Here is a 17,857-nt window from a genome sequence, read left to right on the forward strand (position 1 = left end):
GACATCATGGGTGTCTCCCTAAAGGATGACAGATTTGCATGAGGCTTTATTCAATCTCCAGAAATGGATATGGTTGCTTTAGTTTCATGTCCCAATCGGTTTTTCCCTATGGATGGCTCATTGGGGTAGAACTCTAGGACTTAAAATAAAGGGTTACACTTACCAGAATCGTTAAGCTAGTTTAACGAATCCTAGACCAAACAATGGTGACTAATAGTTACAGTGACAAGGTGTTGTTTTTGTCTATTAGTTGAGAATGTCTCAATTCAGTGAAGGGACACTTGATTACCCTATGGTGACTTTCTACCTCACTGAAACATCATTGTAAAATTAGATGTCACTAAGAGCACATTAGAATTTTGCTAAAACCAATTGGTTGTTTTCATGGTTAATGCAAAATAAACTAATTCGTAAATAGTTTGTTCATTTTCAACAAAGTTTATTATGGCTAACGCTACATTATTGCTCGCCGCTGATAAATTAACGGGCAAAAATTACGCTAGTTAGAAAAACACAATCAACACAATAATGATCATCGATGATCTTCGTTTTTTCCTAATAGAGGATTGTCCTCCCAGTCCAGCTCCCAATGCTCCTCGAAACGTTCGGGAAGCTTACGAGCATTGGACACGGGCAAACGATAAGGCCCAAGCTTATATCTTGGTAAGTCTTAATGAAGTCTTGGCCAAAAAGCATGAACCTATACTCACAACACGTGAAATAATGGAGTCTCTGAGGGGAATGTTCGGACAACCGTTTACATAGCTTAGGCATGATGCTTTGAAACACATCTTCAATGTCCGTATGCAAGAAAGGGCATCTGTTCGAGAACATGTTCTCATCATAATGGTCCACTTTAATGTGGCAGAAATGAATGGATCGAGCATTGATGAAACCAATCAGGTTAGCTTTATTTTGGAATCTTTACCTGAAAGTTTCCTCCACTTTTGTAGCAATACTGTTTTGAACAGTATTGATTAAAACCTGACCACATTGCTCAATGAACTACAGACCTTCCAATCCTTGATGAAAAAAAAATGAGCAAAAGGGTGAGGCAAATGTTGCCTCATCCTCAAAGAAGTTCCACAGAGGTTCGACCTCTAGGAAAAAGTCTGTACCTTATTCCTCCCGCACCAAAAAGAGGAAGAAGAAAAAGGGTGGGATTGGGAAAGCTAACCTTGTAGTTCTTGCTGCTCAAAGGGGTAGGAGGCTAGTCAAGGTTGGAAAGGGAATTTGTTTTCATTGCGACAAAGATGGGCATTGGAAGAGGAATTGCCCCCAAATACTTGGCAGAAAAGAAGAAAGCTAAGCAAGGTAAATTTGATTTACTTGTTTTGGAAACCTACTTAGTGGAGAATGATGATTTTGCATGGATTATAGATTCTAGCACCACTAACCACATTTGTTCTTCTTTTCAGAGAATTAATTCCTGGCGGAAACTAGATGCTGGCGAGATGACAATGCCAATTGGAATTGGACATGTTGTCTTGGCTGTGGCAATGGGAGGAATCCAGTTGACTTTACAGAAAAATTTTCTTATTTTAGAGAATGTATATATAGTTTCTGATTTAAAAAGTAACCTCGTTTCTGTAAAGTGTTTGATTAAACAATCTTATGCTATCAACTTTCTTTTAAATAAAATATTTATTTCTAAGAATGGTGTTAATATTTGTTCTGCAAAATTGGAAAACAATCTTTATGTGCTAAAACCATTAGCAATTAAAGACCTCTATAACACAGAAATATTTAAGACTGCAATAACTTAACTTAAAAGACTTAAAATTTCTCTTAAAGAAAATGTCCAACTTTGGCATCAAAGACTAGGACACATCAATCTCAATAAGATTGAGAAATTGATGAAGAATGGACTTCTAAGTGAGTTAGAAAAAAATTCTTTACCTATGTGTGAGTCTTGCCTTAAAGGAAAAATGACTAAAAGGTCTTTTACTGGAAAAGGTCACAGGGCCAAAGAACCTATAGAGCTAATACATTCAAACTTCTGTAGTCCGATGAATGTCAAAGCAAGGGGAGGTTATGAATATTTTAAAGGAACTCTATGAGGAAAGAACCTTGAGCAGAAACAAGATCTTCCCAAATCAATTTTTTATTGAATGTAAGTTTTACAATAAATCAAGAATAAGATATGCATTTACACAAATTATAGCATGCATTAATAAAAAAACTTAGGGTTTTAGAAACACTTACCTTTGAAGACTATTCTTCAAGAATCCCTTGAACAAGTCACAAACGGATCTCTTTCTCCAAAAGGGACACCACCAAACGGAGCCTCCTGTATTCTCTTTAGGGATTGAGAATGGCAGGAGGTGTGGGCTCTGCCTTAGGGTTTCGAAAGAGGGAAGAAGATGGAGAAGGGGAGAGGGAGGAGAAGAACTTTTCTTCTCTTTTCGTTTTTTTTTTTTTTTTTTTTTTTTTTGTAGAGAGAACTCCTCTCAGTGTTTTATAGAGGAAGATCAATTAGACCATCATTTTTCTCTGACTCTTCTCATCACGTATTTGGCTGAAAGAAATTAGGGGGAGAAGTTGTAGCTCCCTTCCGTTAATTAATTAATATTAATTTAATAAAATAAAATTAATAATAATTACATATAATAACAACCTTATTATATGTATATAAACATATGTTATATTTCATATAACACATAATCTATAGTTACATATTGTATCAAATCAATATAACTATAAAATGTATTTTCTCTTAACCATACATGACATTTAATATAAATCATATTTATAGTAAACTCACTTATATGAATCTCATTCATATAATTGATATTTGGATCAAATCCAAATATTTAATTCCTCTCAACTTATTTATGGTATTTAATATAAATCATATTTATATTAAATTTAATTACATGAATCTCATTCATATAACTAGTATTTAAATCATATTCAAATTCCTCTCATATTACCTTATCTTATAATGTATCAAATATATTATATTAATTATATCATATATAATTAATTTAATTAATTATATCATATATAATTAACTCCCTCAATTATATTGAACACTTCAAATTAATCCAAAAATAATTCTCAATTAAATCCCTGTTGAACTACAGAGGAGACCTTATGAACCTATAGATTGAAGCTTAAATGGTACTTGGATAATTAATTAAACGCTTTACTTAAATTACCCAACGTTTGTTAACTGCCAGTCATTCAACGAAAGATCGATAACTGCACTCTTCGCACTATAGATAAATTTCTATGTCCATTGGATATAACCAATCAACAGTGCGATGATCCTTCACAAATTGCTCGTAAGTATAGCTGGGTTAAAATTATCGTCCCTGTAATTACATCTAACTCCTTAAGTACCACTAATCCATCTAATGAACAATAAGTCATAGTCCAACTATGACCAAGTCCGTCTCTAGCCAGGAGAGAGTGTGGCCATTATGTTCAAGCCTCAGAATCAGCCCTTAAGGGAGCAATTTATCTACTTGCCTCTGCATCAGGGAAGGAGTGAATTCCGTCTCGTGTACCTGTGTTCCCAGCTCCTCAGTAAGATGAATCCTCAAAATGGTAGGCCGATTGAGTTGACAATCTGGCCACTTTTACCCATACAAATCAAAGGATCGCCTTTATAAACATGAGTTTACAACTCACTCAGGATTTAGGTCATGTCACCTATGGTCATCCTAGTGAAATGTAAGTCTCTATTATTAATGACCTTATATAAAGAGATTAATCATTTCTTGGTCCGGTCTTATACAAACTTTTTGTATAGGATATCCCCACTCACGGGTCTATACATGAATGATCAGGATCATATCATTTGTAGTACTTTACAACACTTGTAACACCTACAAAGCGAGTCATATCCGTAGTGTCACCAGGATATGGTACCCAGCCTTATCCTTCTACTACAGATCATTTAGGTTATTATTTAAACAAGATCCACTTGTATGTCTCTACATACTTGTTTAAATTACATAAAATAACCTAGGATCTTACTTTATTGGATTGAGTATATGCTTATAAAATGACATTTATTTTATTAACAACAATATGTTTATACAAAGTTTACAAACTACGAGATTACAAGGATATTTAAGATATGGGTACATTTATTTAATACAACATAAGTTTGAATCTTTCGAAAAGTTCAAAGAATTCAAAGTTGAAGTTGAAATGCATTATACAAAATGATTAAAACATTTCGATCTGATCGAGGTGGAGAGTTTATGGATTTCATATTCCAGAACTATTTGATAGAACATAGAATAGTATCCCAACTCTCAGCACCTGGTACATCTCAGTAGAATGATGTATCGGAAAGGAGAAATCAAACCCCGTTAGACATAGTTCGGTTTATGATGAGTTATGCTTCCTTACCTAACTCGTTTTGGGGTTATGCAGTAGAGACTGCAGTATATATCCTGAACTGCATTCCATAAAAAAGTGTTGGTAGAACACCTTTGGAATTATGGAATAATCGTAAAGCTAGTTTACGTCATTTCAGAATCTGGGGTTTCCCAACACACGTGCTTGAGGCTAATCCTAAGAAATTGGAACTTCGTTCAAAATTGTGCTTATTTGTAGGCTATCCCAAAGGAACAAGGGGTGGTTACTTCTTTGATCTTAAAGAAAACAAAGTGTTTGTATCGACAAACGCTACTTTTCTTGAAGAAGACACATAAGGGTGCACAAGCCCTAAAGTAAAATTGTGTTGAATGATCTTTCCAAAGAAACTACTGAATTTTCAACAAGAGTTGTTGAAGAACCTAATACTTCAACAAGAGTTATTGAATCAGGATCATCTAGTAGGTCAAATCCACTTCAAGTGTTGAGGGAACTTCGGCGCAGTGGGAGGGTTGTGAACCCCCTTGTTCGCTTTATGGGTTTAACAGAAATCCTGGCTATGGTGGTTGATGGCGAAATTGAGGATTCATGTCTTACAAGAAGGCAATTGAGGATGTTAAGAAAGATGAAGAGATCAAAGCGATGGATCCCAAAATGGAGTCTATGTACTTCAATTCCGTATGGGATCTTGTAGATCAACCAGATGAGGTTAAACCTATAGGTTGTAAATGGATCTATAAAAGAAAATGGAGTATTGATGGGAAGGTGCAAACCTTCAAGGCTAGATTAGTGGCAAAGGGTTATACCTAGGTTGAGGGAGTCGACTATGAGGAGACTTTCTTACCTGTTGCCATGCTTAAATCTATCTGAATACTCCTGTCCATTGCCTCATATTATGACTACCTTTCTGAATGGTAATTTTGAGGAGACAGATTACATGGTGCAGCCCGAAGGATTCATAACCCAAGGTCAAAAGCAAAAGGTTTGCAAGTTTCATCGGTCCATTTATGGATTGAAGCAAGCTTCTCGATCTTGGAACATAAGGTTTGATACTGCGATCAAATCTTATGGCTTTCATCAAACCGTTGATGAGTCTTGTGTATACAAGAGAACATCAACAGTTCAATAGTTTTTCTAGTATTATATGTAGATGATATTCTAATCACTGGGAATGATGTAGGTTTACTGACTGAGGTTAAGAATTAAGAATTGGCTATCAATCCAATTCCAAATGAAAGATTTGGGAGAGACTCAGTTTGTTCTAGGTATTTAGATCTTTAGGGATCGAAAGAACAAAATACTAGCTCTGCCTCAAACGTCATATATTGACAAAATTCTTGTCAAGTATTCGATGCATAACTCCAAGAGGGGTTTCTTGCCTTTTAGGCACGGAGTTACATTGTCTAAGGAACAGTGTCCTAAGACACCTTAAGAAGTTAAGGAAATGAGACGAATCCCCTAGGCATCGACTGTTGGCAGCTTGATATATGCGATGTTATGTACGAGATCTACATCTGTTATATGGTGGGGAAAGTCAGTGATATCAGTCTAATCCAAGATTTAATCACTAGACCGCCATTAAGAATATCTTCAAGTATCTACGGAGAATGAGGGATTACATGCTTGTGTATGGTTCTAAGGATCTAATCCTTATTGAATACACGGATGTTGATATTCAGACTGATAAAAAATCTAGGAAATCCACATCAGAGTCAGTGTTCACTCTTAATGGAAAAGCAGTAGTCTGGAGAAGCACCAAATAAGGGTGCATAGCTGACTCCATCATGAAGGTTGAGTATGTAGCGGCTTGTGAAGCTGCTAAGGAAACTGTTTGGCTCAGAAAGTTCTTGACTGATCTGAAAGTCGTTCCAGACATGTTAAAGTCTATCATACTTTATTGTGATAATAGTGGTGTTGTGGCTAATTCCTGCAAGCCTAAGTGTTACAAGCGCGGGAAACATATAGGCGAAAGTATCATCTCATCCGAGAGATTGTGCATTGAAGGGACGTGATCGTTACGCAGATAGCTTTGAAGCAAAATATTGTCGATCCTTTTAAGGCCTTCACGGCTAAGGTGTTTGAGGGTCACCTGCAAAGTATGGGTCTAAGGGACAGGCCACGACTAGACTAGAGCAAGTGGGAGATTTGTACTGGGCGCGTGTTATGCCCTAGTTTATTATTTGTGTACTTTGTATTTTGACTATACTGTACATCCCACCTGCTTTAGGTCAAGTGGGAGTTTGTTGGGTTGATGCCCTAAATCTCGTAGGGTTCTATAGTTTGTAAATGTTTTGTACAAAATCATTGTTTATTTAATAAAATATATGATATTTTATTCCATATTTTTTGTTGCATTAATCACAAACCAATAAACTATCATCCAACGTTATCTTGTAGCTTAAACATGTATGTAGAGACATACGGTTGGATTATGTTTAAGTGATAACCTAAATGGTCTTAGTAGATGGATAAGGTTAGATACCTTATTCTGGTGACACATCGACATGACCCGCTTTGTAGGTGTTACAATTATTGTAAAGTGCTACAAATGATATGATCCTAATCATTTATGTGTAGACATTTGAGCGGGAATATTCTATACAAAGGAGTTTGTATAAACCCGGACCATGAAATGTTAAGTTTCATATATAACACTATTCATAATGGAGACTTACATTTCACCAGGATGACCATAGGTAACATGACTTGAATCCTGAGTGAGTTGTGAACTCTTGCCTATGGGGGCGATTCTTTGATTTGTATGGGTGAGAGTGGCCAGATCGCTGACTCAATAAGCTTACCATTTTGGGGATTCGTTATTTAATGGAGTGTCTGACAGTTAACAGATAGTGAATAATTTAATTAAAAAGTTTAATTAATTATTCACGAACTATTGGAGCTTCAAGCTACAGGTCTATGAGGTCTCCTCGATAGCTCAACAGGATTTAATGAGGATCAAGTTTTGGATTAATTTGAATTGTTCAAATTAATTGAGGGAATTAATTATATGTGATATGATTAAGTTTATTTAATTATATATAATATAATTATTATAATGTTTTGATACATTATAATATAAAGTATTTATGAGAGGAATTAAATGTTTGAATATGATTCAAATGTTAACTATATGAATTAGATTTATATAGTTAAAATTTAATGTAAATGTGATTTATATTAAATGTCATTAGTGAAAGAAAAGAAACTATAGGTTATATATTATATATGATACAATATTAAACTATATATTATATGTTGTATATGATATAACATATGATTACTTGAATATATAATAAATTGGTTATTATATATTTATAATTTTAATTATTAATTAAAATTATTTATTATTTATTATTTATTATTTATTTTATTATTAAATAATTTTATTATTTAATATTAAAATTAATTAAGAGGAGGGAGTTACAACACCCTCCTCCCTTTTATTTCTCTCCACCACATACGTGGTTTAGTAGTAGAAAGGTCTTCATCTTCTTCCTACAAAAACAGAGAAGAGAGTGTGTGAAAGACAAAATTATACAATTCAATAGAGATTTTTTTCCCTCTCAGAAAAAATTCTTTGTTCTTCCCTCTTCCCAAATTCAATCAGAGTCCACCACTCCTGGGTCCATCATCCAGAGGATACTAAGGTTTCTAAGTGGTAGTGTCGTTTAGGATTCCAAGGGATTCACCAGTGAAGAAAAGTCTTCAAAGATAGGTTTTCTGAAAAACCCTAACTCTATTATTTTAATTTAAGCATGTTGTATAATTTTACAAATGCATGATTTCTTCTATCTTATCTACAAAATTGTTTTCCAAAATAATTGAGATTTTGGACGATCCCGCTTCTACTCAAGGTCCCTTCAGAGGGGTTCTTTCATTACGAACTATGGAAAGGTTATGCACCAAACATCAAATACCTGAGATGGTAAGGATGTTTAGCTAAGGTAGCATATCTTGTATACAAGAAACCTACGGTAGGATCTAAAAATTTTGATTGTGTCTTCATCAATTATGCCCAAAATAGTGTTGCATATAGATTTATATGTTTAATGATAGATTCGTATGTGAAAATAGAGATGCATAATTTTTTTTAGCATATATTTCCCATTATAAAGTTAAATAATGAATTAATTAGTACATCTAGTTGTGATAATGTATCTGTTTCTATGCCTTCGTCGGTTGACAACATGAAACTAAAGATAGTAAAATTTGTGATAGTATTCAGGAAACTAAAGATAGTAACATTTGTGATAGTATACATGAAATTGAACCTAGAAGTAAAAGACAAAAGACAGAGAAAAATTTTGGCCTTGATTTCTTGACTAAATTTTTAGTTGAAAGATTAGATGATATAGATTTTCAATTTGCATGCATGTATTTAATATAAGATCCTAAAACTTACCAAGAGGTCTTAAGTTCAGTAGACTCTAGCCTTTGGAAGGAAGCTATTAACAGTGATCTGGATTCTCTAACTATGAATCAAACTTGGGACTTAGTAGATCTTCCTAAAAGAAGAAAGCCTATCAGATGCAAATGAATTTTCAAAAAGAAAATAAGACCTGATGGTTTAAGTGAAAAGTACAAGGCTAGACTAGTAATAGTAGGGTATACACAAAAACAAGGTATTGACTACTTTGACACATATTCCTCTGTGACTAAATTAGCTATAATTAGAGTCTTGATTGCACTAGCTGCCATCCATGGACTACTAATTCACTAAATCCATGTAAAAATAACTTTTCTCAATGGTAATCTAGGGGAGGAAATATATATGATACAACCTGAAGGCTTTACAGTTGCCAGTAAGGAAAATAAAGTATGCAAACTTAAAAAATCTCTTTATGCTCTCAAGCAAGTTCCCAAAATATGGTATGAAAAATATAATAATACTTTAATAAATAATGGATTCAAGGTAAATTCCTCTGACACATGTGTTTACATAAAATTGTTTGGAGTAGAGTGTTTGATTGAATGTTTGGATGTTGATGATATAATCATCTTTGGAACAATAGAGGTAGTTAATAATACCAAGTTACTATTATTGTTATATTTTAAAATGAAATATTTAGGAGAGATGTAACACTTAGTGTTAAAATAAGAAAAACCAAAAATGATTTTTCTTTATGTCAATCACACTACATTGAAAAATTGTTAAAGAGGTTTGATTGTTTTGATGATGCTTCTATTAGAACACCTTACAATGTAGTATAAGCTTTAAGAAAAATAAGGGAGATAATGTTTCTCAATATGAATATGCAAAGGTTATAGGAAGTGTTATGTTTCTAATGAATTGTACATAACATGATATTGCATATGTTGTAAGCAAGTTGAGTAGATATACACATAATCTTAATAAAGATCATTGGGTTGGACTTCGTGGTTTATTAAGATATCTTAAGGGTATGATACACTATTGTTTGCATTTCAATAAATTTCCTGCTATATTAAAAGATTATTATGATGCAAATTGGGTGACTGATAATAACGAGGTTAGTTCAACTAGTGGATATATGTTCTAACTTAGAGGAGGAGCTATTTTATGAAAGTCTGCAAAACAAACATATATAGCTTAATCCACCATGGAATCTGAATCCTATTGCATTAGAATTAGCAGGACAGGAGGCTAAGTGTCTTAGAAGTCTACTAGAAGATGTACCATTGTGGAGACATCAATACCAATCTCATTGCATTGTGATTCACAAGTTGTAATAGGAATTGTCAAGAATAGTGTATACAATGGCAAAAGAAGGCATATACGCCTTAGATATGGAAGTATGAAACAATTATTGAAAGGAGGAATTATTTCTTTGGATGTGAGGTTTGAGAGGAATTTGGTAGATCTTCTAACCAAAGGCCTAACAAGAAAAATAATTTTAGAATCCTCAGTGAACATGGGTTTTAAACCCATGAAATCTTCATAGCTCTTTATTTGGGTAGTCTTAGTTCAGACTTGATGAATAGAACTAAAACCTTTAAATTCAATAACCCTTTCTTTGAGTGGTCCTCGTTTAGACTTGATGAATAATTGTGAAATCTTCATAACTTAGTATTTGAATGATTTGTCTTTGACAGACTTGATGAAGTTGATCCTGGTACGAGCTAGATGAAATCTTCATAGTTCAATTTTTGAGTAGTTTGTCAAGATAAAGCAATTAATGTGATTGTGAAGATGTGATTGTCTTCTATGAAAGAGTTTTAAGGATCTTTTTCTAGAGATTTCACAGTGAATCGAGATTTAATATGCATGACCTTAAATAGCATATATGTATCGCATAATCAATGAAATTCTAGGAGTAAAACGTGTTGTGGGGTCTTGACATCAGTTTTAAAGTTCAAGAGGTAACTCACTTTCTCTAGTTAAATTGTTTCCCACTTCTCTATGCATCAATTTAAGTCGTTAGATATTGATGTTTAAGTTTGATCCGCTGTCTCAAACATTTTGTGTTTTCCTCTTTCTTCATTCTTCTTTGCCGTTTTGTTGTACCAGTCATTGGTGGAAGAAGGTTGGGAATGACTTTTGAACTAAGGCCCATAGCAAAATCAAGTGGGAAAAGACGAAAGTTATCCCATATTGGAAAACTAAAGAATGCCAAAAGGGTATAAATACCAAGGTATGATAGAGGAGTTTTCAAAATGTAGTAGTTGTGAAAGTATGATCTTTCCCCGCAGGTTCTTGTGAAAAAGGAGTACTTTTTTATTACTTCTCTATTTAATATGATTGGATCCAAATAATAATTTTTTTCATCGTCCAATTTCTTCAAACTTTTTGTTCTTCTCTGTTTCTGAACATATTTCATTGATTCCAATCATTTTTCTGGCAGCAACCGGCAGAAGCGATTTGTACCGAGGTCACACCGAAATTGCTTTCAGGGTCGTAGTTCTTTCCACAATAATGATTTCGTATTTGGTTTTTACATGCAACTGATAAACTCTTCTTAATTTTTTAAAAAATATATTTTTTTTGTGCATGTGATTAGATTAGAATGCACAGAGATAAGTACATCTTAGAATGTATCAAGATATCGCTCTACTTTCGACATTTCTATAACAACTAAAGTTGAGAGAGAGAGAGAAAGAAAGAAAGAGACCTCATTTTCGTTAAAGGTTTCATTAGTACAACATGAAGGCCATCCTTTCCCTTCGTACTGAGGCCACAGCCCATCTGCGCGATTTATAAAATTAAGAAAAACACTACTAATAACAAAACTCTTATCATCATAATAATATCCAAATAAACGAAAAGCAAAATCAAAGGCAAGGGAACTCATTTTTTTTAACACTTACGGATTGTAAATTCAGTGGGAGAGTCTGCTCTAGAGGGACATAGAAAATTTGTAGTTAGCACATTAATTGTAACGTCAATTATTGTAAAAATAAGAGCAATGTTTAAGGGCATTTTGAGTTTCTGCTTATATAGTGCACTACAATCAAAATATATTCTAAAATTTTTCAAAATTATTTTTAAAAAATAAATTAAGAAGAATTCGTCACATGACAAACTGTGATTAGACGATTGATTGAGTTATTGCATAATTATAGATACAATTTAAGATGTATATAAGTGTTTTTTAAGAAATGATATAACTTTCATCAATTTTAATAAAAGAGTTATTCATAGGAGAAAAAAATAAAATATGAACAAACGAGAAGAGGTAGTACTCTCGTACTACTAGAAATTTTGCGGTCACACCATCACATGAACCACAAAAAAACCTTAAAATGAAAAAGAGAAGAAAAAAAGAGAAAAAATATATCTTTTGTTCTTAAGTTTTGGATCTAGTTTTTATTTGGTCTATAAGTTTCAAATATTACACTTTTAGTCCTTAAATTTCGAGTTTGGTTTCAATTTAGTTTTTAGATTTTAAAATGTTACAATTTTATCTTTAAGATTTAAATTTTGTTTCAATATGATCTTTATATTTTAAGATTTATACTTTTAACCTTGAGGTTTCACTAAATACTCAATTTATGACCTCAATTTTAATGTTTACCGATTAATTTAAAAAAACTCACCCGCGGCAGCAAGCGTTGGTGGGGCAACATACGGTAATGTTTCTGCATAAAGCTGCTGGCCATTGTAGAGCCAATACAAAGTAGTCAAATTCCCTCTGCTCCTTGCCGCCGGTGAAGCCCTCCGCCGTTTGCAGCGGAAGAACAATTCCCAGAACAACCACAAACACCACATGCGCCGCCGCTTTCAAAGAGAAAGAACCCATAATATGGTTTTTTTCCCCCTTTAAATAGGAGAGGAAGGTGCTGTGATTTTGTGCAGAGTTTTGGTTCTCCAAATCTCTTACTTATATAAGCTTAAGGTAATGTTAGTAGTTCTGATGGGCATAATTGTCTTTTTCTTGTTTTATTGTACAACAAATTTCTTTTTGTTTAAAAAAAAACAAAAAAAAGCTTAGATTTGGATGCAGTGATCATTGTGCATCATCTCTCATCACTCATTTTGAAAAAGTATTGAAATATTTTAGAAAAAAACCTAGAAGAATTTGATAGAGTGGTACCTAAAATGTATTTAAAGTATTTTTTTTTTCATTTTAGATATAAATGTCAATATTTACTAACTCAATTTTATAAAATTACGAACGGATAATAAAATAAAAATCATGAAACTTTATGATTGTTTTCAAATAAAGAAAATGAACTAATTTACTTACAAATAGAGTAAAATGTCACTGTCTATCAATGATAGACCGTTATCAATGATAGATAGTGACATTTTACTATACTTAAAAGTATTTTCAACAATTACCAAAATTTTATGTAATTTTAAAAAATGTTTTAATAGAATTTAGAGAAATATAGTTAATCAAAATACATAATTATATTAGAAAAAAAGATAAAAAGCTAATAAATATAATATTTCATATTGTAAACTCGGGAGATTTTCAAAAATAGAAAAATAAGGAAAAATATTTACACAAATAGAAAAATTTAATTATTTCCTTCACCTTCTTCCTCTTCTCCTCCTCCTTCTCCTTCTTATCTTCTCCTTGTTTTGCCAGTTCAAAAATGTTAATTAGAATGACAATGATAGACAATGGAAGGCCAAATTATAGGCCAATTGATAGTAATTTTTGGTAGTTCTGTTGCTAGTTCCAAAATAATCGTTACAATGATAATCATAGACAATGGAATCATTATGGATTATAGATAGACTTGTCTATCACTATCTATCTGTTATAAACAGTGATAGACTATTATCAATGCTCAATCAAAATATTATTATTTTGTTCATAATTTTATTGTCATCAATTATACACCCGATGTTGTTATGAATAGGTATTGTTATGGAAAATGTTGTTACTTTTAACTAGTTGTGATAGACATTGTTATTAATGACTATCACAAATAGATGCTGACAGAAGTCTATCAATGTCGATCAGTGATAGAAATTGGTACAAGTCTATCATTAATAAAGATTGATACAAGTCTATCAGTGTCTATCAATATTTTTTTTTTCTATTTTTGTAAATAGTTTAATATTTTTTCTATTTGTCAAAATTTCTCTAAACTCAATTAAATTATATGATATTACAAAATAATAATTATACGAAATTATCAACATCAAAACATGCTCATAAATTAATCATTGATAGTTTATATTCAACCTAATATTTATTAGGTATAACTAGTTTTACGGTTTATAAATATATTATCAAATAAATTTAAAACAATTGTGTAAATTGAAATCTAATTTACTTTAAAAAAATTGAAATTTATGTTCTAAATTTTCTAGAAAAACATATGTATGAAAACATGAATACAACCCTTTTTCCATTGAATCTATTGTTTTTAAATTTTTGTTTTCAGATTGTCTACCTAATAGACTTTAAGAAACCGAACACTACCCAACTCAAATTCTTGGAAATATATATATATATATATATATTTAAAAAATTGGGAACGTTGAAATAAAGTACTAAAATGGCATTTGAAGAGAAAAAAAATGAATAATTGGATTTGATGGGTTTGCAATTTGACTTCGATTTTATATTTTTAGATTACTGAGTTAAGCGAATATGCATTTTATAAATAATTTAGATTTTATTTTTGAATTATATGATACAAATATTGTAATTTGGAAAATATTTTTATTCCTATTCAGATTTTGAATTTTAAAATATAGAATTATATTAAGAAATAGATAAAAATGTCTATAAATATAGTATTTCATGTTATAAGTTCATATTTTTCTAAATTAAACTATGTGTTATGTAATTTATTCTAAATTATATAATATTAGAATATAATAATTATACAAAAAATTAATTAACAATGTTCATAAATTAATTATATTTAATTTATATTTAACATTATATATAGTGAGTATAACTACAACTAGTTTTATGATTTATAAAAATATAGTATAAAAAATACTTAAATACAATTGTTTAAATTAGAATATAAATTATGAACCTGATACTAATACATATCTGAAAATATGAAATATAACTTTGTTTTCATTAAATATTTTCTTTTTAAATTTTTGTTTTTAGATTCCTTAACAAACACATTCTTAGTTTCTCTTTCTTCTCATGTTTTTCATATTAGATGTTCAACATTTTATCTCAACAATAATTGACTCGTACTTTCTTTCTTTCTTTTTTTATAAGTTGGACGTTCAAATTCTTATACCTAAAATCTTCCATTAAAAAAAAAAAGAAACTCATTTTCCTTGCTTTTAATGATTTAATTTCATTAAACAAATGGGGTGGCCATATGGTTTGACTCCAATATGAAGCCTTGGAATTTCTACACTTGCAAGGAAGATAAGAGAGAAAAACTAACATCTAATATAATCCTCATATTCTTCAAAAAAAGAAAAAAAAAATTCAATTTATAGATTATTACGATATGGAATTGCTTTTTTTTTTGTCACTACCTTTAAAAAATCAAATGTTCTCAAACTAGTTAATTGATTCCATATATTGGAATAAGTGACCTCGTTCTATTTCTATACTTCAAAGTAATAATGTCCACTTTGATTAAAGAGCTCACATTATCATTTTTAGTTTTAAATTTGGTTCTTATTACTTTAAAATTCTCATTTTTACTATTGGTGTGTAAAAAATTCTTAATAATTTATTAACAAAAGCTTCATGCCTTATTGAATTATTATTTCAATAATAATATATTTAATGTGTGAACACTGGTCACTTGAAAAATTGAATTTTATTGATGGACGAGTCATTTCATTAAGGGGTAGACCGAGTTTCATAGTATTTGAGGATATTATATTCATGCGTCTAAATATAAATTAATATTTTCAATATATTACGGATGAACAAATCTTAAATCACAATTTGATCCAAAAATTTAAGCTTGTGGGTAAAGACAAAGCTTAAATTTTTTGGTCAATCGTGATTTAAAATGGTATCAAAGCAAGTTTCTATTTATAGAAATAAAAAAAAACTAATAGACTTTTATGAGTATTTATCCATGATAGACTTCTATAAATTTTTATCACTGATATTGATAGACTTTTAACAGCATCTATCAAAAAATATTAAAATATTTTTTTTTTTTGTGTAAATAGTTTTTCTTATTTTTTTATTTTCGAAAATTCTCCTAAAAATACCAACTATATACAACCCAAAATGATGACTCAATAGGTAAAAAAAAAAAAAAAAAAAAATCTTACTCGATTTGATATGTGGTGATTTGTTTAATTTGGTGCTGAAGTATTATTTTATTAAAAGAATAAAATTTATGTTTCTTAATCTTGTATTTATATTAAATCTAATTTGAGATTAATTTTGGGCAATTGCAACTTTAATAAAAAATTAAATTGAAAATTAGATGTGTGTCTCTAGGTTTTGTTTTTTTAAAAAAATATGGTAAAAAAAACTTATGTCTGAAAATTTGATTGCTATCTAATTTCTATGTGATTATTTTGTGATTGTCACACGTATAATTACAAAAAAGTTGAAGTCATGATATTGATTTTTTAAAATGTATTTGTCATAGAATGGAATGTTGAATAATATATATTTATAATATGATTTAATAGTTTTCTAACGGTTAGTTGAAAAGAATATGTTTTAAATTTTGAGAGGGCATTATTTTTGTTTTTGAAAAAGTAAAAGAGCATTATTGGAGGAAAGAAAGTTAACTCATCGACCATATATTTTATAATGAATATGATTGTTTTGAACGAAGAAAAAGAAAAAGCTACAAGTTAATGACTATATTTTATTTTTTGATTTTTGGTTTTTGATTATTTGGTTTTGATTATCTGTTTTTAAAAAACAAAAACTATATATATTTGATTATTCAGATTCTATTGGGTAATCATTTTATTTTTTAAAATTAAGCCTATTAACATTACCTCTACCTTCATATTTCTTATTCTGTTATTTACTTTTTGCCAATGATTTAAAAAACTAAGCCAAAATTTGAAAACTAAAAAGAATAGTTTTTCAAAAGTTGTTATTGTTTTTGGAATTTGGCTAAGAATTCAACCATTGTAATTAAGAAAAATGAAAATCAATGTAAGAAATAGGGAGGAAATAGACTTAATTTTCAAAGACCAAAAATAAAAAATGAAATAATTACCAAATGAGATCTCATTCTTTTGGCTTTCTATTTTTTTAAAAAACAGAAAACTAAAAGTATGTTTCGCAATTATTTTAGAAACTCAGAACGAAACACATATTGGATAATTGTGTTTTTGCATTCCATTTTTTAAAAAGTAAAATGTTTTTTTATGACCTTTTTAGTTATATATTTGTTTTATAAAATTAAATTAAACTACTTTTACAATGCTTGTTCTTCTAATATAGGTAATTGTAAAATTATCTCTTTAATTTATTTTTTAAAAAAGGTTTCATATGGATAAAACAATATCAATATTTCAAATGTACTATTAATCAAAAGTCAAATGAAGAAAAATAACACAAATAAATATATTAACAAAATATAAGCAAATAGTTTTGTTTTTGCAAAACAAAATCACAGGAGAATAAGAAATCAATATAAACAATTAATCTAAATCCAACAAATTTATGATATTTATTTTAAAAAAATTGTTTCTTTTTTGGGCCAAAGTATCATGAACAATGGTCTCTCAAAATAACACAAATTAACAATCCTGAAAGTAACACTTCAATTACAAGACTTTGTGAACACTATAATGAATGAGTAGTTATATGTATAAATAAAAGAGATTGAGAACTCTGTGGTATCAACTACTCTATATATTTTTATAGATTATTTGTGACAATTTAAATAGTCATACCTTTTTATTTCGTGGGAATCCAAGATTCTCATGGAGTGGACATCCAGATAACACTATAATGAATGAATTATATATATATATATATATATAATTCTCATTTTTTCATTTTATAATTAAAATAAATACTGTGAACTATGTATTTTACTCTTCTGGATTATATTGTAGTTATTTTTTTAGAAAGATATTCAAACTCAAATTCAAATTAATATTTATTTTATAAAAAAAAAATTCTTAAATTAATATATATTATTTTATTGAAAACAAATAACAAATCTATAT

At 30.2% G+C, this 17,857-nt stretch overlaps 1 protein-coding gene across 3 annotated transcripts in view; it reads right to left on the reverse strand.

The window, feature by feature from the left end:
* Window positions 1-12,580, reverse strand: part of LOC120069077 (ribonuclease 2-like) — a 47,083-nt gene extending 34,503 nt beyond the window's left edge. For 2 of the 3 annotated variants that reach the window (XM_039020750.1, XM_039020751.1), the window contains exons 1-3: window positions 12,346-12,580; window positions 11,617-11,645; window positions 11,421-11,494 (exon numbers count right to left, since the gene is read on the reverse strand). In XM_039020750.1, the coding sequence (XP_038876678.1) occupies window positions 11,421-11,494; window positions 11,617-11,645; window positions 12,346-12,548 (306 nt within the window). In that variant the 5' untranslated portion in view covers window positions 12,549-12,580. The remainder of the gene's footprint in view (window positions 1-11,420; window positions 11,495-11,616; window positions 11,646-12,345) is intronic. The other variant, XM_039020752.1, reaches the window with a different exon arrangement.
* Window positions 12,581-17,857: the final 5,277 nt, after the last annotated feature.

The sequence above is a fragment of the Benincasa hispida genome, unplaced genomic scaffold (assembly GCF_009727055.1).
Source record: "Benincasa hispida cultivar B227 unplaced genomic scaffold, ASM972705v1 Contig207, whole genome shotgun sequence".
In the NCBI taxonomy this organism is placed as follows: Eukaryota; Viridiplantae; Streptophyta; class Magnoliopsida; order Cucurbitales; family Cucurbitaceae; genus Benincasa; species Benincasa hispida.